At 30.5% G+C, this 27,708-nt stretch overlaps 2 protein-coding genes across 2 annotated transcripts in view; one reads left to right on the top strand and one right to left on the bottom strand.

The window, feature by feature from the left end:
* The window catches only part of LOC149484467 (band 7 protein AAEL010189-like), a 277,474-nt gene that overhangs the window by 179,336 nt on the left and 70,430 nt on the right, over positions 1 to 27,708 (top strand). The gene's annotated exons all lie outside the window — the stretch shown is intronic.
* On the bottom strand, positions 1,131 to 26,731 carry GV1 (nuclear protein GV1). Its single transcript, XM_089700609.1, has 5 exons — positions 26,573 to 26,731; positions 4,461 to 4,532; positions 2,279 to 2,463; positions 1,557 to 1,932; positions 1,131 to 1,201 (listed from the first exon to the last, which is right to left on the bottom strand). Exons 2-5 carry the CDS (start codon positions 4,482 to 4,484, stop codon positions 1,142 to 1,144), a joined length of 645 nt encoding a protein of 214 aa, XP_089556735.1. The 5' UTR covers positions 4,485 to 4,532; positions 26,573 to 26,731; the 3' UTR covers positions 1,131 to 1,141.

Genomic DNA, 27,708 nt, shown 5'->3' with positions numbered 1-27,708 from the left:
TAATACCATTCATTTGTAATTTCACGTTACATAATTTCAACCTTTTTTTAGACATGAAAATCCTTAATTATTTAACTATACAACAACATGTGCTTCAATGATATAGTTTTGATTCAAACATCTATAACATACCTACATGTCAATCACAAAATATTATATTTTCATATAAAATTAAAAATTGCTTACAACTTCCCAGCCCGAAATAACAATATACCGGTAAGCCTTCTAAAATAACGCCTTTTACCTCGGCAGAATTTTTCAGGACATTTCGCAGGACAGGTTTACCATAACATTACCAATTTCAACCCTAACTAGTCCGAACGTACTCCTAATACAATATTCACAAAAATTAATTTATGAAATTTTTTTTTCAATCAATTTTTTTTTTTATTTCAACTCATAAAATTATCCTTTTCAATGGATGCTATTTTACTATTGCTCGCCAATACCGCAAGATTTAAAAATAGGTATGAATCCTAAAAAGAAGAAACAGTTTGAAATATCAACCCCATTTCTGAATAAAATATTTTTACAATTTTAACAAGTTTACCTTCTATTTAATCTATTTGTTTTATTCCGAATATAAAAAAGTTTGTACTTCAGTTATACATTCCACAAATACTAATATTATCTACATTAAGTTTTGTAAAATGTTGAAACAGTTTCCCAGCTCAGAGTTGATTATATTTTGCGAGAATAAAATTTTGCATATAATATTAACATTTGTGGAATGTTACTAACATATTGGAAAAGTGATCAAAAGTAGTTGTATTTATAATATAATATCTGGCACTTTTATTTAACACTATTATAAAATCTAGAACATCACAGTTCGCATAATTGTTGCCTTGTCATGCCTCGACTCATTGGGATTCGTGACTCCTTTATACTTCTTCCTTCATGAATATAATATTAAAAGCCATTAAGATTCCATTATAGCACAACAAAGCGAGTGAAGGTCTCGTTACATATATAGTCGGATAGTTCCCATTTTTGCTAAAATTATATTCTACAAGCATAATTTTTGCCTTATATGTTCACCTTCCAATTTAATCGTGGTTATAATAGTACTATTAAGTACTTATTGGGAATGTGAGGAGTTACTGCGATGGTTATAACAAAGGTTTTAGATTATCTTAATTTAGTGCCGAGGTTGGACGTACGCCGGCCATTGCCACTGGTATACAACTGGTGCGGTTGCCTGAAAAAATTTGTATTATTTTTATGTTTATGTACAAGTGTTATAATTATTATTATAAACGAGAATAATTTTAAGTAATCATGGAAGTTGGATCCATTCACAGAGTTTAGGATCAATCAGTTGTTATTGATCATAAATTCTGTAAATAATTCTGGAATATAGAAATGTCATTAGGTACTTTGTTTTAATTTGATACAAAACTATATTGTAGTGGATTGCTAACTTGATGCTAACATATTGAAATGGAATATGGCAATCCTTAATTTATTTATTTCTAATAATGATTTATTTCCCTAATTGCAAAATTTTTAATTTTGAGAACAGTATTTTCAATATGTTTGTTTGCTTTTCTTACCTCCAACGTGTGCCTCAGGTTCCGCTGCACTGCATCCTTTTCATACTTCCAGAGCAGATCGCTAGATGAGTCTCTCGCACTATCAATATGGTTAGTCTCCACTTGGTTATGTTTAGCATCTTCTTGCTTATATACTGTGTTTTGTTGGACATTAAAGGGAGCGAAGTATCTTAATCCGATGCCAGGAAGGCTCTGGGAGCTCAAAACTTGACCAGGGTGGAAGAATTGGTTCTGAGTGTTAGTTGGTTGGAAAGCTGGTTGGTTGGTAGGTCTGTAGGAGTTGACGAAACGTTGTGCACTGTTCTGCGGTGGTGGGGTCGTGGTTGGTGAATTAATGAAGATTTGCGTGTACTTCTCTTGTGGGATGAAGGGGCGCCTGTGAACAATACGATTTTGATATTAAATTAATAATATTCAAGTGCTAAATACTGTTTTTTTATTGATACTACACAAATGATTTTTGCTGCAGATTTTTTTTAATTATACGAAACTGCTATTAGAACTTTTTACAGGCTGATATAATTTATATTAAAAGAAGTAAAATGAGAAAAAGAAGTAAGGTTCGAGGTGACCACTTTCGAAATCTGTTTGACTGGTAAATTTTAAGGCAATTGTATTAAAATGGTATAATAAGATTATCCATATTTTAAGGAAATTTGATCTTAATACTTTTTTATATATAATTATTTCAAGTCATAGGACATTTATGTCTATTTATTTACCAATGAGCGTTAGGGTCTGGTGCGTCATCCGACCGTTGTTCCCAGACCGGCGCGGGCGCACGGAAGGACCGCGGCTGCGGCAGCTGCGGCTCCGGCGTCGGCGGCTCGATCGGCCCTCCCTTCGTGCCGAATTTCACCATGATTGCTTGTACACAGGATGTGTATAGCACCAGGCAAATCAACACCTTGAAACAAAGTAATAAAGTTCTGTTTTATTCCAATAGTCTATTTATGTAAGTGTGTATACTTGTGTGTATACTTTAAGTGTATGGGCTGCTTTCTAGAGCGAGCAGCCTCACGAAGCAATTGCTGCGCGTAGCAGCTCGGTCAGTAGTGGTATGTACGAGGCTTGGCCGAGCAAAATAACGTATGATGTCACTTTCTTCAGCCTAGCCATGTCCACATAGACAGAGCTGTTGAATTTTTTGGGCCAGCTTTATGAAACACGTTAGAGCAAATCTGGTGACGTGTAGAATGAAACATGGTCAGAAAAGTCGTATTAAAATAATGTTACAAAAAATTGGATAAGATATTCATTTCTATAATCTCCATTTCTAAATTTTTCGAGAATTTATCGTATCAAGTGTGATTTTACCTGCTTAAATTCATATAATAACGTGTTTATTATAATAATGTGATTTTTAGTGATATGCTAAAATTGTGTGAATAAAAATATATTTACATAGAGTATTTATTTCTTCAGATCCTAGTTAAACATTAGCGTTCAATTAGACGTTAGTAATATGTAATTAGTGATTACAAATAAAGCACTATTATAATGTAACGGACGATCGAACCATAAACAATTCATTAAAAATTATATCAAAACAAAAACTGATTTCACGTACCTAATCAAGGCTAATAATGACTAGAAATAATATCTACATACTTATAAAGTATCCTGTATGCGCAAATAGGATGAATTAGCATAATAAGAGGATTTTTCTTTTTTTACAATTTGATTAATTTGAAAATTACACCCGTAGAAATAGGTCGGGAGATACAGACGCAAAATATTGGGTCATCTGTACCAGTACGGCGGTTCTTCAGGGGCGGCGGTTCCACGCAATGACAAAAAGAAAAAGGATGGTCAGAGCGCTGGTACCGGCGCGGGCGGTCTAGTCGGTTATATTTTCTGTCAGTATCTCTCGGCTTAAATGTACTTATTCTTGAGTGACAGGCTATATTTTATATTTGTTTTAACTCTTTGTTAATCCGGATGGAACCGGTGCTCATTGAAATATATTTTTAGATATAGATTGGATTATACTCCTACATAAAAATTTTACGACTTACAAAACTTATATTTAGTTGTAAATAATCTACAACAGTAACAAATTAGAACGATAAAATATTCTATTATTTACGCATGTTGAAATGCACTTTGAAAATTACACGATTACAGAAACTAAACGAGGCCTTAATACAATTCAGTGTTGAAAATCTTTTATGATACCATCTGTTTCAAACAAAAGGTCGAATCTACGTCTTTATCTAAATATAATGAATCCATTTACGCCTTTAAGTCTATTTTACCATGGTTATAATTATAATAAATATATCTCAGATTCTGTCTATTTGTTACATCAATAAACTACAGAATTATAACAACAATCCCCATTGTTTTTGTGAAGTTAGCACATCTAGTTTGCGTGAACCATAATTTGCAACGGCTTTATTAAATCTTACGCTTTATCGGTGATCTTGATTAAATTAAAGTTGTAATAAACATTGCGTTGTTAAAATTTTATTTGACTGTGTAGTAACAAACAGAAGAGTTTATGAATTATAGTTTTGGCTTCTCACAGTCTAAGCTCAGTCAATATTCCTTTCTTGATCTAACATTCACATTCTACGATCTATTTTTGGTAAACAGAACAATGTCTGTCATGTTCATCAATCAAAAGGTTATGATTTAACCCGCGCATCTATTTGTAGATTAGCAGATAAGTAATAGTTGTATTCATCTATTCTTGTAAATTTCTAAACTACATTGAAAAAGGAGGTATTGCTTGATCCGCCTTGATAATCCATGAGTTAAAGTGTATTCGGTTATATCTGTACGATCTTTCTCTTGGAATAGAACGTTTTATAACAGCAATACCTATTTAGCAATATTTGTTTAAAGATGTACTATATTCTTACTACAGTTAAGTAAACTTATTTTTTTTAGAAACCTTACCTGAAATTTTACTGAGGGTTTCATGTTGTGCCTGGTTCTTTTTTAGACTACTTCTTCATTCACCTTGTTGACCTGCAAAAAGAAAATATAATTATAAACTTATTGTTATTGTAGGTCAGTATTTTTATAAATCTTTATTCAATAACGGAGAGTGGTAGAAGGTTGAAAACGCTACTCTTCCAACATCAACTTCTAAATGAATGTCAAATCGATATAACAAGTATATTTTTTATAGAATAAAAGCGATTGTGATTAGCTCGTTTTCAAATTCATTATTTCGACCTAGAAATTTTATAGTTTGACTATCCGCTAAAAGTAATTGCCAAAGTTAAATGCCATAACAAAAATAAAGATAAAGCATTGCTCTTAAGATTGGAATCACCGGATACTGGTAATAAAACAGTCGTTTATTGAAATAATGTTTCAAGTAATTGTTTTAAATCTAAATTTCAAATCATTTTTTATAATGTAGATTTGCGATTAAATGTCAGGGTATAAAGTATAAACACATGTATATAGGCTTTGTATTTTGTACACCTAATATAAGTTTCCTCAACCCGAAGACATAGTGAATCACTAGTAATTTGAGCAGTGATTGTAACTAATCAAAACACTAACTACATAATATTTTTAATGTCTTGCAACAGCAGTAACATGTCTTTACAGCTAATAGATTTCACAGTAATCGTGCATATAACGCGTGCACGCGCTTCAATCTTCATTATCGGCTACATTTATATAATATTATCTGATGTACTTGGGACTCTTGGGAGTAATAGAGTGTCATTATCTTCGCTTCCATTATAATTTGTTGGGCAGAACATTCGAGAAATACGGTGTTATGAAATACTAAAGAAAGGAGAACCGGCGAGTATCCCGTACGCATCACTCTCTGCGTAAATAGAGCCTGACGTATGATATAATGTGTTATAGCCGACATTATACCACAGATTATACAGAGATAGACACGGCGATGTTGCTTAATGTGCGCAACCGACTTAATTAACGTATATCTATCTTTGAGAACCTTTAATTAATATTTAGAGCAAATAATTCCAAAATTGAAATCATATACCTATAAAATATTTTGATCGTAATTACACGAATTAGGTTTATAGTTTATACCATAATATATCGAATTATAGCATAATAGCCGATTTTGCACTAAATGAATAAATGTTAATAGTGTAATTAACATTTAATTTATGGCGTATTCTGCAACATTGATAAATAGCAAAAATGTAACGGGTTGAGATGAAGCCGAATTATATTATGTATATGGTTATTAGTTATTACGCTTAATGGCATTTTTATTTAAATAGAATAATTCAAAAACCAATATAGTAATTAATCAAAAAAAGTAGACATAATAATGTTGAAATTTGAGATTTTACAGATGACATAATTTTATGCAACGATTCTTGACTTTCGCATCTGATAAAGCCTTTTATTGATGTATATTGGATTGAAGGACAGTACACGTTTGCATATTATATTAAACTAGTGTTATGAAACTATGTTTCTGATCGAATTAATTATCATTTTATAGAATCTCATTTGTATGAAGAATGTACGTGACCGTGATTTGTTTTTATGCCGTGATAACAAGTTAGATGTGTGATAATTAACAAAATAGCTTATTTTTACTTTTTTTATTTATTTTCAAACTGTAAAAAAGTATACCTATAACAATAATTCTAAATAAAATTTAAACTAAAAATATACCAACTTTATATAGATTTAGATTCGAAAAATAAGTAGGTACCAATATACAAATAAAAAGCTCTAATGACAGAATTTAATTCTAACTAAATGACGCAACACATTGTCTGGATCACGAAAAAATCACAAATAGGTTAAAAAACTTAATATTTTCAAAATCATGTGTTACAATCCCCTTTCGCATAATAATATAAGATTTTATACATCGATAATATTACTAAGGTTATTCGTAACATTTAACTTATTGTATTCGAGATTGTTTCCAGCATAATAGATAAGTATGTCAATAAAATTTGTCTTCACAATGCTACTCATATTCAATTTACAACGCTTTGATGAATTTTAATATAAATTTATACATATCGTGGTCAATATCATAGATAAGTAATTTTGTTGTTTGAACCTCGTAGAAGTTTAATAATGAGGAAAGAAAATAATTTATAAATAAGAAAATAGTTTAATGCGAACCTACTAATCCAAACACATTTTTTTCAATGTTTTCATGAAGCCATAAACTATAAAATTTTTGCTACTCAATTAATGTTTCAGCAATATGTCTTTTATTTCAATCTATTAAAATGTTTTGAATTATTTCGTTTATTAATATAATTATAGAAGCTAAGAATGATATTAAGGCTTAGAAAGATCGCGCCGGGTCAACCCCTTTTTTATTATATTATAGTGTAACTGTCGAATGTTTATTTTTTATGAATAGCTTTCCGCAAACGGCTTTCCTCGCGTAGTCAAAGAAAATTGTCACTCTAACTCCTAACTATCTCTATATAAAAAAAAAAAAATATTATATATAATAGTACGTTGCTTAAAATACCTAAGTATATGATATCCTTGTGCGTTCACCGGGGCTATTAACCCCTGTTATTGTTTCACAATAATGTGGGGTAAACGCTCTCAGAAATAAAAAATAGTTAAATTATTTTACCACTGACAGACATGGTTCCTTATATGGTAGCGGAAATCGTTTATTCAAATTAATGTAAATTAACCGTACTAAATTTCAATATTGTTTGCAATCATGTTCCTATTTGTTGATATTAGCTCCAAATAATTGTGTTTGTTATAACAACATAATATAAATACGCATCCCAACAAAAAAAATTACATATAAATACTATCCTATTATCAATATTCTAAAACCATACAACACTAATTAAGGTTCATGTGAAAGTCGACTTTTTTTATGTAATGTATTGTGTAGTCTGTTCAGAACTTGGAACTACAATAAAATAAAACTAAAGGTGAACGTAGACTTGGGCAGCACCGCACGCGCCGCAGTTGACGCATTCGAATTCTTAATGGTACTGCAGTGATTCTTTATTGGTCCCCGTCCGGGGTTCGATCAAACGTTATTGAAAGTAGGTATATTTTTTTGTACGAAGTGTTTCCAAGCTTGACTCGGCTGTGCATGGCCGCGGCCCGGACGGGGCACAGCGTTGAAATGTCGATGGATGAATATAGAATTAATGTATCATTTGTTTCCCGGCTCCGTCTCGGCCCGTCGCTTGCAAGGTGTAGCACCACAAAAATATGTTATATGCATATTAAGAATTCGAATGCGACTGCGGCGCGTTCTACGTACACCTTAAATCGTTACCAAAATTACCCGTTCCTTATTAGCTACGCGTATTGCACGCCTCCTAAGCGAAGCGTTGAGGTGGGTACTACTGTCACTTCGCGCAAAACATCTGATTTTTCAAACTTAAAATGTCTTTATGTATCATACATTGCACTTGTAAGATAATACATACACACACATATTAAGAAAAAACACTATTTTTAACATTCATGATATTTTTGATGTCATTTTTGTTATTTAAACTAGTTAAAAAACAGTTTAAAAAAGTTCTGTCTTGGACGTCCGTGTGTCTGTATGTGCGGAGGATTTTCTTGTTAACACGATAGCGACCGAAATACTTTACTAATCGAGTCTTTTTTTTTCTCTTACGCTTGAGTATGCTCAGGAATAAAACCCTTTCATTTTTCAGGGTCTGATTCGATGTGGTTTAATTGTTATTAAATAAACAAAAATAATAATTAATAAATAATTATTAAAAAAAAAATTATGAGGCGTGCACTTTTGGATTTTCCAAACTATTTCAATATTAACACGTTCGCGGACAGTAACGACCACTGGCGTCTAGACAGCTAAAAGTGATACGACAGTACGTCTGTCGACGTATCAGTTTTTACTTGCATAAAATCAGTACGCCAAACGACGAGCGATTTTTCATACTATCATAAAGAACGGCATGTTGTACTGTCATCACAGGTATAATTACGACTTTTGTACTGTCACTGCATTATTTACAAAAATTCGTCAAAGGAAGGTACTTCCACGCATACATTCATATTTTTTTACCCCTCTCCCCGTGCACACTACGCCCGTGGGCGTCATGTTTGCATACGGTTAGTCGAGTACTGCGCCGCTGCGGTGATCCCGCGTGCCGCGTATGAATTGTTGTTTAGAAATTGAGTATTTTGTTTCCAACGTAATTTAATTGTTTTACTCATACTGGATGTACTAATTCAAGTCTAGTTGCTTATGTAAACAACATATTTATGTTGCTATTGTTTGTTGTGAACACGATTTTGTTGAACTAAATTTGTAACGAATATTTTTGCAAATGGCGTCTCGAGACTCGTTCGAAAAAGAACAAAAACGTCTTCAAGACCTGTTTGATGCAGCGTCTACCCCTGAATCGAGTCCATACCCATTTGCTGATGATGGTGACTATGAATCTGACGCTGAGTACTTACGACGTTTACGCCTATATCCGTTCTGTCATATCATATGGTTTTTTAACCATGTGTTGTGACACTACGCCCCTGGGCAATGTATGAAAAAAAGTAGTGTCTCAGTAGCTGCAACCTGTAAACCAGTACTGTCCGCGAACGTGTTAAACTAATTCTGAGCACCCGAGCACGTAGTGTTTGTAATCAGCTGTTATTCTGACGTTGGTAGTATTTTTAATGATTACCTTTGTGCATAATATGTACTTCTAAGCACAATTGGGCAACTTTTTAATGATCCTGTACAATTCGCATTGTTACATAATTTTTCTTAGAATAAGCCACGGGTCAAGAGGAAGTGTAAGCCAATTTAAAAAAGTGAAATCCCATGTCCCCTAGTACAGTAAGGGCCAAGGGGCAGATGCATTATACCTACATCTGTTTCACTCACGCATTAACCACTGTACCAAGGAGGCGGTAAGCCAATTAGGCTCTTCTTAAATAACAAATCAAGTTTTTTATACGAAGAAATATCTTATAAATTTATCATTAATTGTTTATTGAAATGATGCTTCATTATCGACTCTTCGTTATTAAATACTATTAACCTAATATAATTAATTAATGTTACATGATATTATAAATAATGAATATTACATGTTTCTTATCAGATAACATACCAAATCCCACCCAGAAATCAATGAGATAACACATTAAATATTTCCTTTCAGAAAAGCCATAAAAACATCCATTCACCTGAACAATATTCCGATCAAATGCCAAACATACAACAGTACCTACAACACCAAGTACGGCTTTAATTGCTTTAATCAACAGCATTCCGGGCGATTATCAATCTCGTGATAATCACCAAACCATATTATTGATCTGATGTTAACTTTATATAAATCTGCCTTAAAATAGGACATCGCTGATCTAATTGGTAAACCAGTTACCTTATTAGTTACGTGTAATCGATATAATCACGTATCATCAATTATTGCTAATTTACCCACTCTTTATATGCAGATGTAAGTCAGACATGCTATACGTGTAGAATATTTTCCTAAAAGAGCGTCCAACTCATAAATTGAATTTCTAAATACCTATGCGTCTCTATGAAATAACTCAGTGTTCCTTGTAGGGACGCTTGTGAAATGCATTTTTGCTGCCAATTCTGTATAAACTTTATTTTGTAAACGATATCTGCATTTTTAGAACGTCTCAACAAATATCGATGTGTCATTGAACTTAAATTTGGTTATATTTAAAATGTAGAATATAACGTCAAGGTTAATTAAATGCAGATGGTTTTAGAATTATACAATCTATTACGCCGAACATAAAAATAAACTTAACGTTCAATATTTTTCTAAGAAAAACAAATTGCGTTTTACTTTTTTCTTTAATACACCTACGCGTATTAAGTCGCATAGCTGAGTACAATAATTACGAGATCGGTTATTCAAATAGTTTCCAGTATGTTAATTATGTTTTATAAGCAGCTGTAGGTAGTTACAGCTTCGTATTGTTTATCGTCGATTTCTTTCTTTATTGAATATCTAACATTATTCTTAACTATAATTGGAACCTGCATGACTATGAGATAAATTCAAAGAATACATTTAATGAATTCCACTGATATAAAAATATAATTAATCGTGTACTTTTACTGTTAAATTAATCTCGTTATAAGATTGTATTTTAATCTTCTTCTAAATAATTATAATTAAAATATATACTTCGTTTTGCACCTTTTCCAGTTCCTTTTTACACATATATTTTTTGGTATCTAGAAGTCGGAAATATCATCTTCCAAAATGGGATAAAAAATATCGAAGGTTACTATAATAAACAACTAGCTGTGCCCCGCGGTTTTACCCGCATTGCTTCGCTCCTGTTGGTCTTGGCGTGATGATAGCCTTCCTCGATATATGGACTATCTAACACCGAAATAATTTTTCAAGTAGAATCAATAGTTCCTCAGATTAGCGGGTTAAAACAAACAAACTCTTCAGCTATAAAATATTAGTATAGATTGTGTTACAGACAGGAAGTAAAGCTTGTACACATGATAATTTAATGATATTGATGAAAATTTAATTATTTGCAGTAACAAGATTATGACGTCGATCTGACAATTCCACAAACAAATTACCACGTAATAAATTAGCATAAACAAGTAGCGTGCTATATTTATGAATTAATTAAGACTAGATTCTTAGAAATGAGTTAGAACGAATATCAATACAATATTATGTAAATCAATAAATCAATGTGGACTTCATTTTTGATTATACTGGTTTACTCGACATATTCTTCGTCATTGATTTGGGCAGCAAAATGAATAATTTACGCATAATTCTTAAATATCAGAACAATTACGTTAAATGTCATCTTTAAAAGCTAAAACCTGTAATAAAACCTTGTTTTGACAATTTAATGTATTAATCGGAAGACTGTCATGTCAGAAAACTAACTAGACAGATAAAATTTTATATAATTGCTTAAAGTTTCTGCTTAAAGTTCATGACATTTTTATACCAACTCTATAATTTCTGACTGTCAAACAGGTTCGTTATTTTATCGATATGAAGATCTTGCTCTTAAAAAAATTGACTAACACAAACAGATTACTTAAAATAAATAAATTAACATACACTTAGATTCAAATTAGTTACTCTCTTATATCGGGCTGCAAGGAAGGTACATTATTTCGATAAATCTAATCGATATAAAAATCAACGCATTATCGCAGAAGATGTTGCACAGAAGATTACGCAAAATATATAAATAAGCATACACTTAGAATTCGAATCAAGTCCTTAGCCCCAACCTTTACCTATATATTAACTCAAAGAGAATTATTATTAAAACAAAAACGAGCGTAATTACTATGACATCACTTAACTGCAAGGTTAATCGAGACCAAGATGATCTGGCATTGACATCGCGTATGTTAATTTATGTTGGAGACGATGTTTGTGTTTTATCTTTTTAAAACGTTAAAAGCTTAACCTCTGCATTCAATATGTTCTATATTCATGAGAAAAAATACATATTTTAAGAATCTAAAATTGGATAGAAAGTAATCAATGATATCCAACTTTTAAGGTTCTAACGAGTAGATATTATCTAATAATCAATTTTTGAAAATTTGGTACTTAACTACTGGGACTCTTAGATGTTTATAAATCTTATGAAATATGCACCAATGTAACGTTGATATTACAATAGATAAGAGCTTACAATGTAAGCTATAAAACATTTATTATTCTGAGCCAGTTCTTTATAATATGACATGTCAAATTAGCATTGAGGTATACAAGGTAGGTTAGTGCATTACCATTCTGATATAAATATTAAATATTGCCTTATATCCATGTAAAAACAATGGAAATTCTTTATCACCTTGTCTGATAGTTGATACGCGTGAATCGCCTGTAATTGTACTAAATGCTAGTATTAAATAATAAATCAATCAAAAATAACCATATAATTGTATGAAACTTTAAATAGTCACTAAACATCTAGTGTAATACTCAATTAGTCAACACCTAGACACTTAGTCGATTGGTGAATATTTTCATGTTATAATATAAATCTACTCTCATATTTCAACGTTTTTCTTTTTTATTTCTAACTAAAATTTTTCCCAGAAGACGTGATAAAAATTGTAAATTATCAAGGCTTTTTCTGATTTTGTTATTTTTAGTAAACAGAAGTTTTCAGTTAGTGCATAGTCTTTTACATTGTACCTATTGTTGTTTTTTTCTAGAAGCCAATTTAAGTTTTTTTTTTTTGTATAATCAATTAGTTTAAATCATAATAGTTTTATACTAATTGATTATACAACCTTTATTTAGTTTTATTTTCACTTAAATATGACACATACTTTGACCTTTATGAGACCAAATTGCGAACAGATTTTATTAATGATCCTTTATAACAGGGAAGTAATCAATTTCTATCTGAGCTAGATCGATTACAAATATTATTATAAAGTAGCTTGCTAATCTGTTTTTGAACAAAAAGCTGCCTTGATACCTAGCTGATCAACTGTTGTTACAAAGTTTGTAATTTTGCTGTTAAGATTTAAAATATATTAAATTGGAAAGAGTGTACAAGACAGCTTTTCAAAACATTATTGGAATATCCAAGTAGATCAGTCATGCACTTCCATATTCGTTTAAGAACGAGCAACTACTTTTAAGAAGTACCTAATCTCTTTATAAGAAAGAGAAGGTACCTCTAGTAAAGTGTTTTGTTTATTCAAAGCGCTATCTTAGTCTTTACTTATTATTATCTTAAAATATAAGTGGAATAATAAAATGAAGAATCCAGATAAACGCCTTATTTTCCAAGAAACATGTTTAATACATCGATTATTATAGTTACTAGTCAAGTTACTTACATTATATCCACTCCAATTAATAACACATGTAAAATTGTATACTTTAACAATTTACAATCTTCAGTATGGGAAAAAGCTTCATAGTATAAGCTTAGAGCTATGAGCTTTCGTCATTCGAATATACCATTTAGTTATGAAATGATTCTACAGAATACGTTACATTTTATAACAGTAAAGGCACTGTAAAATAATGCAATAATATATTTCATTTATCATAAAAGTAATTAAATATAAATCAGTACTATAATTATTTATTGATTGTTTTGAATCGCAATTACAAATAAATCCATTCTTAACAATCAATTAATCTTTAGTACTCATTAAATATCATTTACATAACAATTGGTTATTAATAACTTGCAATGTACATACATACATACATACAGCTGTTGATGAGTTCACGGTCAACGCGTCTTGCGTAATGCGATGCACCTTGATTGAAACTTTTTGTATAAATACGGTTAATTTTAATATTTAAGGGCGATATTTATGATAATGTTCTACCACTTATCAGCGGAAGAAAACTTGGTGAGGAAACAAATATAGGTTAGAAGTAGAAATAAGATATGTGCTATCTGCTACCTCGTACTTGCGTAGCGTAGTTGTTAAACCCTCTTGAGAGGCTTGCATTAACCCAATAGAGTGATTGGATTATTGCAATAACAATTCAAATTCGGCTAAATATATATTTTTTTAAAGGAATATTTTAAATTTGTCTTGAGGAAATTATTTTTTAACTAAGTATTTTAACGATGTTTTATATGATACCCAATAATATTTTGTTAGTAATAAATATTCGATTCATGTAAATTAGGTAATGCATAAGCCTTGAAGTAGATTTAATAAGCGATTCTAATTTACTAATAACATTACCACTACTGCTAATAATAAATTATCCAAATCTCCTATATCAGCTTATATTATGGAATAAGCTAATCTCAATTTTTTTCATATAAACGCTCAACAAAATTTAATTTAAATTTACCAGCAGTTGAGTGCATTTTAAAATTATATAACACTAGTTCTCGAACAAATCACAGCAAAAAATTAACTCTACGAGGAATTAACCTACATAAGTAAATGACAAACTATAGGTAATAAAATTGAATTCACATCATTATTGCAGTTACTCAACAATTCGGCCATAGAGGTCAAGCGAAGTTACGTATACTGTATACTGTATAGCACATCGCTGTAGCACGATTGTTTATTATTTAATCGAGCCAAACACGACCACAGAACACGTGCAGAATGTAATAACAGCCTGCCGACTCATCACTTATGTACTTGCTTTAATTAAACGCGAATTTAACAAGCTATACCGCTCCTTCCAAGCTTTTGCAACCATATAATATAATGCACGTACCGTAATCACCTAGCAGTTAGTAAACATTTAACGCTATCTCCATACAGAGGCCAAAGGTCAGATGCATTGGCAATCGAATAGGCTCAATTATTATTGTCCACGTTTTGTAATATTTCAGTTTAGCGGAGAGAATTCTACACGCCAGTTGCACGAAACTCATCCCATACCTATCACGACATTCTTGGGTAGGTACTTACGAAATGGAATATTTGAGAAATCGTACATAAGATTTTTTTCCGCGTGTTATAATTCTTTTAAACAATGAGTGCTATAGTTGCATCGTAAGTAACACGCAATCGGATTAAAATTCGCGACGCGTCCATCTTTTTGACTTGATGTAATGAATTGACTTATTTCGGTTATTTATCTGCACAATAAAAAATCACGAAAGATAGATAATAGAGGCATTGATGCAAGATAGATTACAGAAACAATAGGAATTTATGTCTTACGTCAATCTGGATCGAATGCCACGAATGCCATCATTTTTGGAATGTCACAACGCTGACAACGGGGCTAACGTCAAATTGCTCAAACGTAAATTTGTTATTATGAGCTAAGAATTAATCTAATTTAAGTGGATCCTTGTAATGCTGTTTGAGCAATTTTACGTGTCGTCTTTCAATTAGCATATAATGGATACTTGTGGCATTCTACGCAATGCAAGAATTAGAACAAGCACTTTGCTTTGAACACAATCATTGAGTAATGCTTTGTCATTTTCTGTAAAGAATAACAACTTTATTAATTAAATGTAGCTTGAAAAATGTTTATAAATTGTATGAATCAAGTCTTACTTGTGTTAAATATTTATATTGCATAAATGTTAAAATATTGATCTATTTGATAATTAAATCATAATTGCAAAGTTAATACTAATTGTAACGTCAACCGTGTTTCGACTTGTAAAAGCTCTTTATTACGGCACATTAAATACCACGTGAAAAGTAGAACCAATTGTTAAAAATAGTAATAATTCCGACCCATTATCTGACACGTACATTTCTAGTATGATATAATGTAACGTTATGTGTCATGGCTTACAAAACGTATTGAATAAAAGGATTTCACACTGAGACCAGATAAATCTTCTAATGATAAATTATCTTACCACACAACTGAATGTAACTCATTGAGTGTTATTTAACACGGCTCATTCGACAATCTTCCTAGTTTCATTTACATCTGATGCATCTATGTTCGTAATTACATGAGTAATATTTTCGAATAGATTTGCATTAATAGTAAAAAATTAATTGAGTTAGTATTTTCCCATACCTATAGATAAGAGAGAGAAATAATTGCAAGTGGACTAAACACAAATCATTTTATAGTCATTAATATTAATTTAAATAAATAAACGTAAATTATGAACTATGAATCTTAAAAAAAAAGACGGGTTGCACTCCGGGAGTGCCGGCAGAAGTGAAAACTTGATTATTAACGTTCAGCATGTTTGATATTTTGGAATGGTATCCGCCTTACGCATGGAATATAAGGGCTTAAAAAAAACATCCATCTTAACGGAAACTTAACGCTTTTTCGATCAGGCCACGTGTCCTGACGCGAGTTTAAGATTTTATACCCAACGCCGCTAAAGAAGTTTTCACTTCAAAAATATTTTAAATAATAGATACTAGGTGAATCGTTGAGATAATTTAAATTTGTTTTCAATAAATAAATAAATAAATAAACTTACAATTTAACTCTTTCGCATCTGTATTACACCTTTCAAAGACGTTACAAGGAATGCCCGTACTAAGTATTGCATGATTGTATTTAGATGATATGTCAGGTATTTCCACGGGACGTGACTCACGAGTTTCCTGTGGTTAGACATAGTATAGACATTTATGTAAGCATCCAGATTTTATGCAAAAGTAAGTTTTTTCTTTTGATTGTGCTAATTACGAAAACAATCTACATTCTGAGATACATACTTAAGAGAGTAGATTATGCCCAAAGATCGATTCAGGCTTGATACAACAGAGTTTGGAAATGGACAGAATTACTTAGGAGTGTGACGGACGGAATTATTTAACTTGAAAATAAATTTATTTAAAATAAAATATCAAGACATTTCATACATTCATAAAATAAAGTTAGCAAGGAGCAATTTAGTATTGATTGCTCTGAAAATCTAGAAAACCTATTTCGAGTACACAACATGGCTACGATGGCACTGTCTTTTCATCATCTATATAAAATAGGTATTTAAATCCTATTCTAGATAAAAATAAATTATTTGATCATACAATAAAAATTGGCATAGTCCAACATATTATAAACAATGTGTATTGAAATAACCTCATAAATCAGCGGAGTAATTAAAATCAATGTTTCAGTTTGAGTGGCACTAAAATTAATTACGATTGAACAGATATTAACACTTAAAAGTTATTAGAAAAACCGCATCAAGGGCAAATTATAAGCTCTATCCTGCCAATTAATGTTCTATTGATGATTAAGCTTTATGCTTCGATAAATAATTATTTCCCTCAGAATTACTTCTATCTATACTAATATTATAATGCTGAAGAGTTTGTGTGTATGAACGCGAATCTCAGGAACTACTACTGGTCACATTTGAAAAATTATTTCGGTGTTTCGCCCATTTATCGAGAATAACATCACGCTTAGACTAACAGGAGCGGGTAAAACCGTGGGGCACAGCAAGTATAGAGATAAAGATTGTTTATTAACTTCTTTATTTTATGACTATAGATATTCTGAACTTTCATAGCCTATACTTAAATATTACTCACACTCTATTTTTTATAACTAATAACCAATGACGTAATTTCATAATTAACTATGCTCTTATTCAATATTGATTCCCTTTGATTAAGCTGTTTTTAAAATTTCCTCACAAGCCAAAATTGCGAAAATCGCAAGTAATATAAAGCAACTTTTAAATAATGACTGTTATTATTTAATATAATATCCCCAGTGGTTGAGCATGACTATAATTACTATGACAGTTTTAAAGAAATACTTTCTTATTAGGTACTTTAAAACAGGTAGTATCTACCGCCTAAGCTTTGAATCGATTTAATTTTTTTTAACCTTATATTGTTTGCAATGGCGTGCCTTAGAAATTAAGCAGTGTGCAAAAGCGTCTTGCATACTACGTCGTGCTTTTTATTTTGAATTTGATTCATATTTGCGAATATTCTTTGCGTTAATATAAAGAGTAAGTTGGTATAGGTTCTGACTAAGTTAAATCAGGCAATCGCGGCTCAATTTCTGACTCAATAATAATACTGACAGATGTTAAAAGCCACATATTAAATAGAATGATAGCATTGAATTTAATTCCTATTATTTTGTTGTTGCAACTTTCTGATTATCTCTAATGCAAAGTCGTAGGCTTAAAGATGTGACGAAATTAGGAGTAACCATAGCAACCATAGCGATGGAATGAGATGAGGCAATAATCCAGTTAAGAGCTTATTTAAGGCGTAAACACGTATAAATTGGATACATTTGTATAAATAGGTTCAACATTCAATTTATGGTTCAACTTTGAACTATATACTTCGTGTTATTGCATATTAACCGTTAAATATTTGCTTAATCGAATTGCGGTAACGATTGTAATTTGATTTAAATTGTATTTTGTACATACAAATTGATTAACAGATAATGTTTATAAATGTAGTAACATTTATGCGTTAAACTAGTGAACTTCTCGTAGAGCAAAATTATGTATATCAAATACGTTTTATAAATATATCTAGTATATACATTATACATTTATTATATTATATGATATTTTATTTAGGTAAACCTACTGTTTCGATAGGTTTTCGTCTTACAAAGTTTATTATTTGAATTCTAATTAAGTAAGTAATATGTTTAAAATATAAGAACAAAAATACCTAATACTCTCTGGTACATTAATATTTTTCCCAACTCTAAATTAATAACAAGCTGTTAATTGTTATTACATGAACTCACAACAAATAAATATCAATTTCAATACCTTTGTTCAATACACCGTTTGTATTAAATATTAACCTGAACATTTATCTTAAATTATGGCTCGTGTTTCTAAATTGTAAATTTATTTATTTACTACGTTTACAACATAAATTACATAATAATATTATTACAAGTTATCTATTATTAGTCAGAATATTTATGTTACTCGTACAACAACATCTTCGAATTACTAACGCTTAGTAAATAGAGAAATGAATTATTAATATTTAATTATTTGATAAGTGCCAGCTACTAAATGTTGGGTTTAAATAATAGTAGTCTTTAATTTTGTATCTACTAAGTAATCGTTAATTTATCCATTACTAGAAAATGATATCTCATTTTTATTAATAAAACTCAAAAAATATTTAATTATAACATTTAGAAAAATTTTACGCAATAAACGACATATATGCTTGACTACACACAATAGTATTGTAATAGTAATAGTTTACTTACATATAAACAGTAGAAGCATAAACATTTGGGAAAGAGAAACATTTTAATTCATTAATTCAACAACTTGACTAACTAAGTACCTAGCGATGTAATATAGAAACTCTCTGTTCAACCATCACCATATTCAAAGAATATTAATGCACGTTAATAAACTTTTATAACACTATTTACAATCAATATAATACAATTATGTAGTAAAATGATTGCGTGATAATCACCACATAATATCGGCTTTCAAAAGCTTGCCTCGCTAATTCATTATCCGTGAACATTCAAATTATAGTACTGAGTGTACTAAATTATATGGTACTGCAATTTTTATTAATAATTGATCGACAGGCTTGATATCTTAATTTAACTGTGCTACTATTTCAATAAATAGCCACGAAATAGTCCAATTGTAGCAATTACTAATTTGGCTTGAATAAAAATCGAGGGCAGAATTTTAAATGCGAATCCCTTCCATACGTTTAATTGTTTTAGACTTAGATAAGCAGACACAAAAATAATTTTGTAATAAGTATTTAGTTTGGTTTTAATATTCATTTGATTGGGCATAAACAAGAACACATCAAAAGTATTTTCAATATTAGGCGATTTTCTTGCGACGCCTTGAATCCTATGTGACGTTTACTTTTGTATTATTCAAGAAATACACATATATATTGTATATGTTATCAAGACTCAATTCCCTGGCGCAATAAAATATCAATAATCAATAAGCAATTGTTTAACCAATATTTTCAATCGTTTTTATTCAGTCACGTTTGTTCCTATATTCAAATGTATCGAATTGTGAAAGGGAGCCTCGAAGACGTACATAATTCCTTAGTCCTGACAGCTACATCGCCGAGCATGTTACCGCGACAAAAGTACACTCACTGCCTTGTAACTAATTTAAATAACTTTGTCTAGATAGTAGGCTTTACTTTCCCATTACAGTGAAAAGCTATCCAATATCTCCCATAAAAGGTGTACTGTCCTAATAGATTTTAAACGTGAGATATAAATAAACAATGAGCTCTAGAAATGTTACCCGTATTTGGCCATTTTAACGTTATATAAGGGTACTGCAATGTTGTGGGAAAATCTTTTGGATGCTCGTTATTTTATAAATGACTAAGAGACTCGAAGTACGTAATTAAAATTTTATAAATGATCTGCCATGTATAAAGAAGTTTAAATCTAAATTACCTACCCAAAAGGAACGTAATCAAGTTAAAATCTAAGATATTTTTGTTTATATGTTTCTTAATGAATGTTTTCTATTGACATTGAAATTATATATTGTAATATGGAAATGTGATACTATTATAGCATTTAGACCATGTCTCACAGTGAAGGTTTCAGTAACTGAATCGTAAAGATAGATATTGAATGTCGGTGTCAGTTGGAGTCCAATGTTAATGGAAGTATTGATTATGCATTATGTAATGCGGTTGTATCAAAGACATGATATTTTGTCCTATTTTATGTTCTCATAACAAAAGTATTGAAAAACATAAGAACGTCAAAATAAGATGTATTTTTATGATTGTTAATTACGAGAAAACGATTTTTCTCTTTGAAATTATACTAATAATGCCGAAAATAATTACATAGAACAAATCTTTTAAAAGTTTATCGACACTTCAATACTAATAAACCCAATAGGGAAATAACGATAAAGTTCCAACCAAATAGGTTCGATAGTGAAAATGTATCGTAAAATTTTATTCAAGGAATATGTCGCTTTGTTAAATGCTACATACATATAAAGGAAACTACAATATATTCCATATCTAAACTTATTCAAATGGTCAGTTGCTTATGTGAATTTCCTATAAAAAAATCTTATAAGAACTCTTTGCCCGACCTCGAACTCTAAATCTCTGATACTACAGTGATTTTTCCACTCAATGACGACCCTCTTAGAGAATCATAGGAAATTCCCACGGGTATGAGATGTTTGCTCTCAAAGTGTACAGATACCGCTCTCTAGCCTCCTCACAAGGCACATAAATCATATCATACTATCGCTCCTATTGACATGAAAGAAAGACAAGCAAATAAAAAAAAGTTTATTACTTATAAGAATTATGCTAAAATTATATAATGACTGCTAATTGATGTAGATTGTAGCCTATGTCACTTCCATAAATCTGATGATTACAACGACACTTGTCAAAATCCGTCCAGCGGTTTGGGATGTAGAGCGTAGGGCGTGCCAAAGAAATATATATACACACTCTCGAATACCCCTGATTCTTTCGCAGTCGTCTAATTAACAAAAAAACTTTCTCATTTATTTTATTTGCAAGGATTAGTCGTTATTTTCCTTTTTAAATAAATAGTATTTTGAATTATTATTACTAATAATTGTTTGTTTTGCATACTCTTGTGCGAGATGCCATTAAAAATAAACGATATAGCAGGTGTCGATAATTACCTTAGTACATAATGAACATAATCTGTTTTGAAGAATGTTAGGAATTTATATTTATACGCAATTTATTAAATTGATTTTTTGTAATAAAAAAGATTTTATCATTATAATATGATAAAATATTTTTTCTGAGTGTAATTTTTAAATCCTTTTATCCTTTACCTAATAACAGCAATAATTAAATAATAATGTAATCTAACAGAAATAAAGAGTATTCCTAATAGCGTATAATGTAACTATCTAGTATATAGGTACTATAAAGCGTCTCATACAGTATTCTTTATTAAATATATCGAGCCAAAAAGTTAACTATAGGTACTCTTAAAGCCGGCTACTCACATACCTGCCGCAGGGACAATCTCGGTTGCACGGCAGTTGGAGCAATTAATAAGCCAAAGAGGCCAATTCAAAAATTGTCCCTGCTTGTCTATACACATCACAATTAATGAGGCAATTAAGGGTGCAATTCTAATATTGCCCCCGCGTCAGGTACGTGAGTAGACGGCTTTAAGAGTATAGTTAACTTTATGGATCGATTTATTAAATGAAGAATACTGTATGATATAATGATATAAATGTCAAAATCTAAATTAGTGCCTACCTTATGTGGACATATTATGTATATCTTATGTTACGTCTTTGGCCATATACGACTTAAATAATAAGTTCAATAACCATATGACCAATACGCAAAAAATTGTTGACCATGACTGTAGCTTTTTACAACACTACCGCAAAGACATACAGAGGGCAAGTTTTTTTATTCATTAGAAAATATAAATACACATACTCTATAATATTAAACGACTTGTAGGTATTATATTACATTTATATTTTTATCGATTCCCGATACAAAAACAAAATACGATAAATTTAACTACACAAATGACTTTAGGAAAAACAGTAAAATTTGTTTTATATTTTAAAATTTAATCAAGATTTAATCTGTAAAAATAAGAATCTAAATTGCTTTTGTTACTCGATATGAATAACTTAAAATATGAATAAGTGGTAAAGGACAGTGTTAATTAATTCATGAAATAATTTGCCTAAAAATATAATGATAAACATTAATAAAGCCATTTATGTTAATTCGTCCGTTATTTCACGTTATTATCTTCGATGTAATCAAAACTTATACGGCAATTGCAGTTTTATACATTTATATCTTAAATTTATAAGGAAGGACATGCTCTAAATATTTATTTTTATAAATATGAAGTTTTGCAACTTATTCTCGTAACTGTTAAGACCTCCTAATATACAGTTAATCAATCATTATTATTAAATTGTGCTTTCCTAAATAAGCTCTGACATCCGCCATAAATATACTATTCTATATCAGATAAGGTAATTAAATAACACCTCATACATAATATTATGTATATAATAAATATAACCGAGTTAATATACTGCTTTACAATGATATTAAATAACTCTATAAGATACATAATACAATTCTAAGATGATATCAAACAAAGACATGCATCGGTGAATTAGAGTCGTTATAATGAATACGCTATTTAAGTACTAATGACCTTGCTAATTACATGTTTTATGAAGTCGTTTTTCTTAGATAAAAACCCTTGATGATGTTTAATTACTTCCTGGTCAGACAGGATGAGGGGCGACAAAAAACATCTTCAATTTAGAAGTAGATATGACTGTGCATATTCTATGTAATATAGTAGATCCTACTTATATTATAAATGCGAAAGTTTGTGGGATTGATGTATGTGTATGTATGTATGTCTGTTACTCTTTCACGCAAATACTACTGAACCGAAAACAATGAAATTTAGCACATAGAGGGTAACTTGTATTAACACATAGGATAGGTTTTATCCCGGAAATCCCACGGGAACGGAAACTATGGGTTTTGCTTTGAAAACGCGGGCAAAGCCGCGGGCGGAAAGTTTATAATGAAACTTAACATCTTTGCATCAGTCATCACGAAAAGCATATTAAAAAAGTTAAGGAACACTTTTTTCGTGTATGTTTGTCGTGGATCACAGACATGTATTGGATACTTAAGTTTAGATAACGTTAAATATTATGCAAAACTTAAGCCTGAGACGTTCTTCTCACTCAAATGAAAGTGTTTTGCAATTATGAGATCTACAATTGTAGGTAAAGAAGTACCTACTACAGATACTTAACTCTATGTATTTAAAAGTCAAAATCGACTTGTTACAAATCTAAATTTATTTTTATTCTGTAACAAATGCTACTGGTCTCTTCGCAGTCGTCAAGAGGTCAAATTGACCATAATTTTCTAGTCACGTACAATTATAATGTCAAAGAAGCCGCTTATTCTTTGTAGTCTTATTTATACACTATCTATGCCAACTGTCAACGTCTTACGTGTAGAACATAAGAACAACTTTCAATCAAGGATTTCAGATTAGGTTAAAAGTAACCATTATTGTTAAAAAGAATAGAATGTACGATTGGCGATAGCAAAAGCATACGTGGCAGCTTTTTATTAAACCTAGAATCATTATACTATTTATATATTCATAGTAGGTATGTAACGCAGCATTTACGAAGCATTTTAACATAAACGAGATGATGCTCATTCTAACCCCACTATGTCAAATTACTTTAATGTAACGGCGTAGAGCATTCTTTCGTTGTTCTTAGAGCGTTCGAAAACATTATATGCAATGTTCTAATAGTGAACAACACTCAAACTCAAACTCAAACATTTATTTATTCAATTACTTCTTTTAGAAGCACTTTTGAAACGTCATTACATATTTTTAACATTTACCACACTGATACGAGTTTTCGTTTACACTATAAGATCACGAAAGAATGCTCTTGCTCTTGCTCTAACTCTATGTTCGTTGAATCTAAATGCACCGTGAACGAATCAATGATTCTATAAAATAGATATTTATGAATGTTTTAGATCTTGTATTGCAGAACAAGTTTTTCAATGTATGTTTCTTTAAATTGATGCTAAATGCTTGAACATTATAAACCGTTTTTTTTTTCAGTGGTATCATGTCTTGTTTGTTTTGATTAATTTTATTATTTTTTTTCCTTTTACGTTGTTATACGCATTTAGTATGAATTTTCCTCACTCAACAAATATAAAACTTTGCAGATGATGTTAAAAATAAAAAAAATAAAGAATTTCATGGGATTTTTTCATGTTCCTTCCACGTTGTGCTGTTTCTATAAGCCCGTCAATATCATACAACTTTAAATTATTTTTGCGGAGTTGAAATACCGATTTATCGATACGATAATATGTAATTAAGTATAGTTCCGAATAACGCAAAAATATTATCAATAATTCTGGCATGGTATTTTAATTGGAGTTCCAAATTATATCGCTGTCTTTGTGACCAAAGATTAAGTCATTATTACAGTAAAGGTCACTCGAATTATTTACAAAATTCGTATTATTCGACTATAACCTATTATATTCCTTATATTTATTGAAACTACAAAATAAACGTCAAAGTTATATTAAAATTACTAAAAACAACTACCTATGACACAACTCTGAACTTGACGTTCTATACTATCGATGATATTTTAAAAGCGAAATCGAATTAAAATTAGGAGGCTCAAAGCAATAAATCAATCACAAATAATGAATTCGTTGAGCATATTAATCGAATTTAAACATTCGCATTTATTCATTCATGAGTTCAAACAAACTTAGTGCTTATGTATTTGTGATCAATTTCTTCAGCAAATAAATAAACATGAATACACATTTCATACAATACAGTTTATAACCTCAATACGTGTGAATCTTAATACATCAATTACATATCCATTATTAGTAGTTCCGAGGTTTTTGGTAACGTGGTTAAAAAAATTTATGAACTTAATAATAAATTTGATATGCTATGTATAATTTTAAAGTACTGTTAGGTATATCTGCAAAATCTAATGTTATTGTTACACTTCTTAAAGTTAAAAATAAACATTTTGTTATACGTAAAAGTCTGGTTTCCTGAATAAACAGCGTATGCATTACACAAACGCATTGCCATGTACTAATGTGCCCTCATAATGTAAATATTTTCCCGGTATATAATAACTACTCCAAGAAATTTAATTATGGCGCATGTTTTCATACTAATATGAAAGTATAGTATTATTATTAGCAAAGAGTTTAACATAACCGAAATAAGTGAGCAGAATTGTTCACAACTTGAACACTTAGTGCAAAAACGAAAATTAAAAATAATTGCTATTTACATTTTTACTTCATTCCATAATTTGCATTAATATAAATCTAAATAGGCCACATATTAATTCTTGCCTTGAATTTTTTACCGTAGAATATTTACATAATTCATAAATCAAAGCACATATTATAATTTTTCCTTGATGGGTTAGTTTTTCAGATCCACAAGAGGCAAAAAAATTGAGATTCGACAAACACGTTTGACTCTACTCGATAAAATTATATGGTATAGTTTTGCATTATAGGCACACATTTTATAGTTTTACTAGAAGAAATTGCAGAATTTTGCGATAACGTCAGCTATTGCATATTTATTTAACATTGCATTCTTTTATTTCATTTAGGTACGCATTCAAATAATATTCTTATCATTGTTTCTAGAACTTGGATGTTTATTTATAACATAATATCTACATTTTCTTGAAAAAACAGTTTAGTATAAATTATATTATAACAATGACATAAAGTTCTTATTTGTTTTTGATAGTTAATGCGGTAGCCAATTATTTTTTTATAAATATTATTTAATATTAACAAGATTATCAGAACATTGACATTTACAATGAAACATATTTTTATAATAGTTTGTACATTCAAATCATTGTAATGTAAAGTCGGATATAAAATTCGTCATGGACAGCGGTTTTGATGCGGTCGTTCCTATATACATATCGTTATGCAGAGAAAGCATACATTTTAATTTCATTACATAATTTCAAAAAATCCGTTTATAACTTAACCTTTTAACAGTTTAACCTTATAAATAATAAACACCACGCACCCTTTATAAAACCACCGGCGTGTCACAACCGATACGAAATCGTTTATATCACTCGCAAAGTTCGCACAAGTCACTGGCGCTAGTGACTGGCAGGATGTGTCTTCACCGACGCGCGAACATCAACTGTGCGATCATCGCGCGCTCCGAGCGTCGCCCGTGATAACCGATAACTATGAAACTCGAAGAAAATTTACGAAACGCTTACACGCTTCGGATTATTCTCCGAAGCGTTTTCATCATCGAGTTATGAATGGGATCTTCACGCTCCGACCGTTTTGAACATCGGATGACATGCGTTACGAAGATCTTATTTATGTGGAGTAGATAATGTTTTAATGAATGCGAATCCTGCGAGTAATGTTGTAACGCAACGAATGCCTGTCAATTATTTCGTGGCAGAACGTGAAATTGCGATTTGTTGCATTGCATCCGAATCTATATTACAATTGCTACGTTTAATTTATAAATTTCGGTTGCAATAGCTGGTGTGCATAATTCATATTCTTTGGCACAAAAGCAGAAATATAGCCTAGTGAAATTCATGTAGGTAATTTATTTAATTATTTTTCTAAATATAATGTTTTTTGTTCTAATAAGAAAAATATTCACTCATATTAATTACTCACTACAATCCATACCGATCAATGTGCTTTTGTATGGTTTTAACTCTATAAAACTATGCTCTGTTCAGGCGAAATTCATATTGAATGTATATCTTAGTTGTTATTTATTTTGTTATTAGAAATATGTATGTACTTAATGTAATCGTAAATAAGTAAGGAGTAAAAAACTCTACATCATGAGAGACTCTACTGTCCTTGAACTTCGAATAAAACAAGGTAAACAAAATAAAAGCACAATAAGCAGGCACTTTAACTACACTCACCATATAGCTAATAAGATTTATTGGCCACTCAACTCGAAATATATTTACTTGTAAAATTAATAAACGACACGATTATATCTTCAAGTTTTTGTTACTTGTTATATTTGATTAAATGCACAGCAATGCTATTATAATTTCTACTATTAATTTCAAGTGTTTTACATTTACATAGCAATAATAAATCTACTTTTACCCAAGCTCACGTTTAAGAATAAATGTGATCAACTTATCTACTGTCTTATTCATTATT

Source organism: Colias philodice, chromosome 11 (genome assembly GCF_061535455.1).
Source record: "Colias philodice isolate Cphi_HAF_F1 chromosome 11, ilColPhil1 Martin Lab GWU primary, whole genome shotgun sequence".
Taxonomy (NCBI): Eukaryota; Metazoa; Arthropoda; class Insecta; order Lepidoptera; family Pieridae; genus Colias; species Colias philodice.
Note: the sequence above shows the minus strand (reverse complement) of the source record. Positions and strands in the feature narration are given on the sequence as shown.

What these genes read in the sequence shown, in the direction of transcription:
- GV1 (XM_089700609.1), bottom strand. Translation starts at nt 4,484, where the DNA reads ATGAAACCCTCAGTAAAATTTCAG. An exon ending in AACCCTCAGTAAAATTTCAG is followed by an intron (nt 2,464 to 4,460) that starts GTAAGGTTTCTA and finishes CTTTGTTTCAAG; the next exon opens with GTGTTGATTTGCCTGGTGCT. An exon ending in CCAGACCCTAACGCTCATTG is followed by an intron (nt 1,933 to 2,278) that starts GTAAATAAATAG and finishes TATTGTTCACAG; the next exon opens with GCGCCCCTTCATCCCACAAG.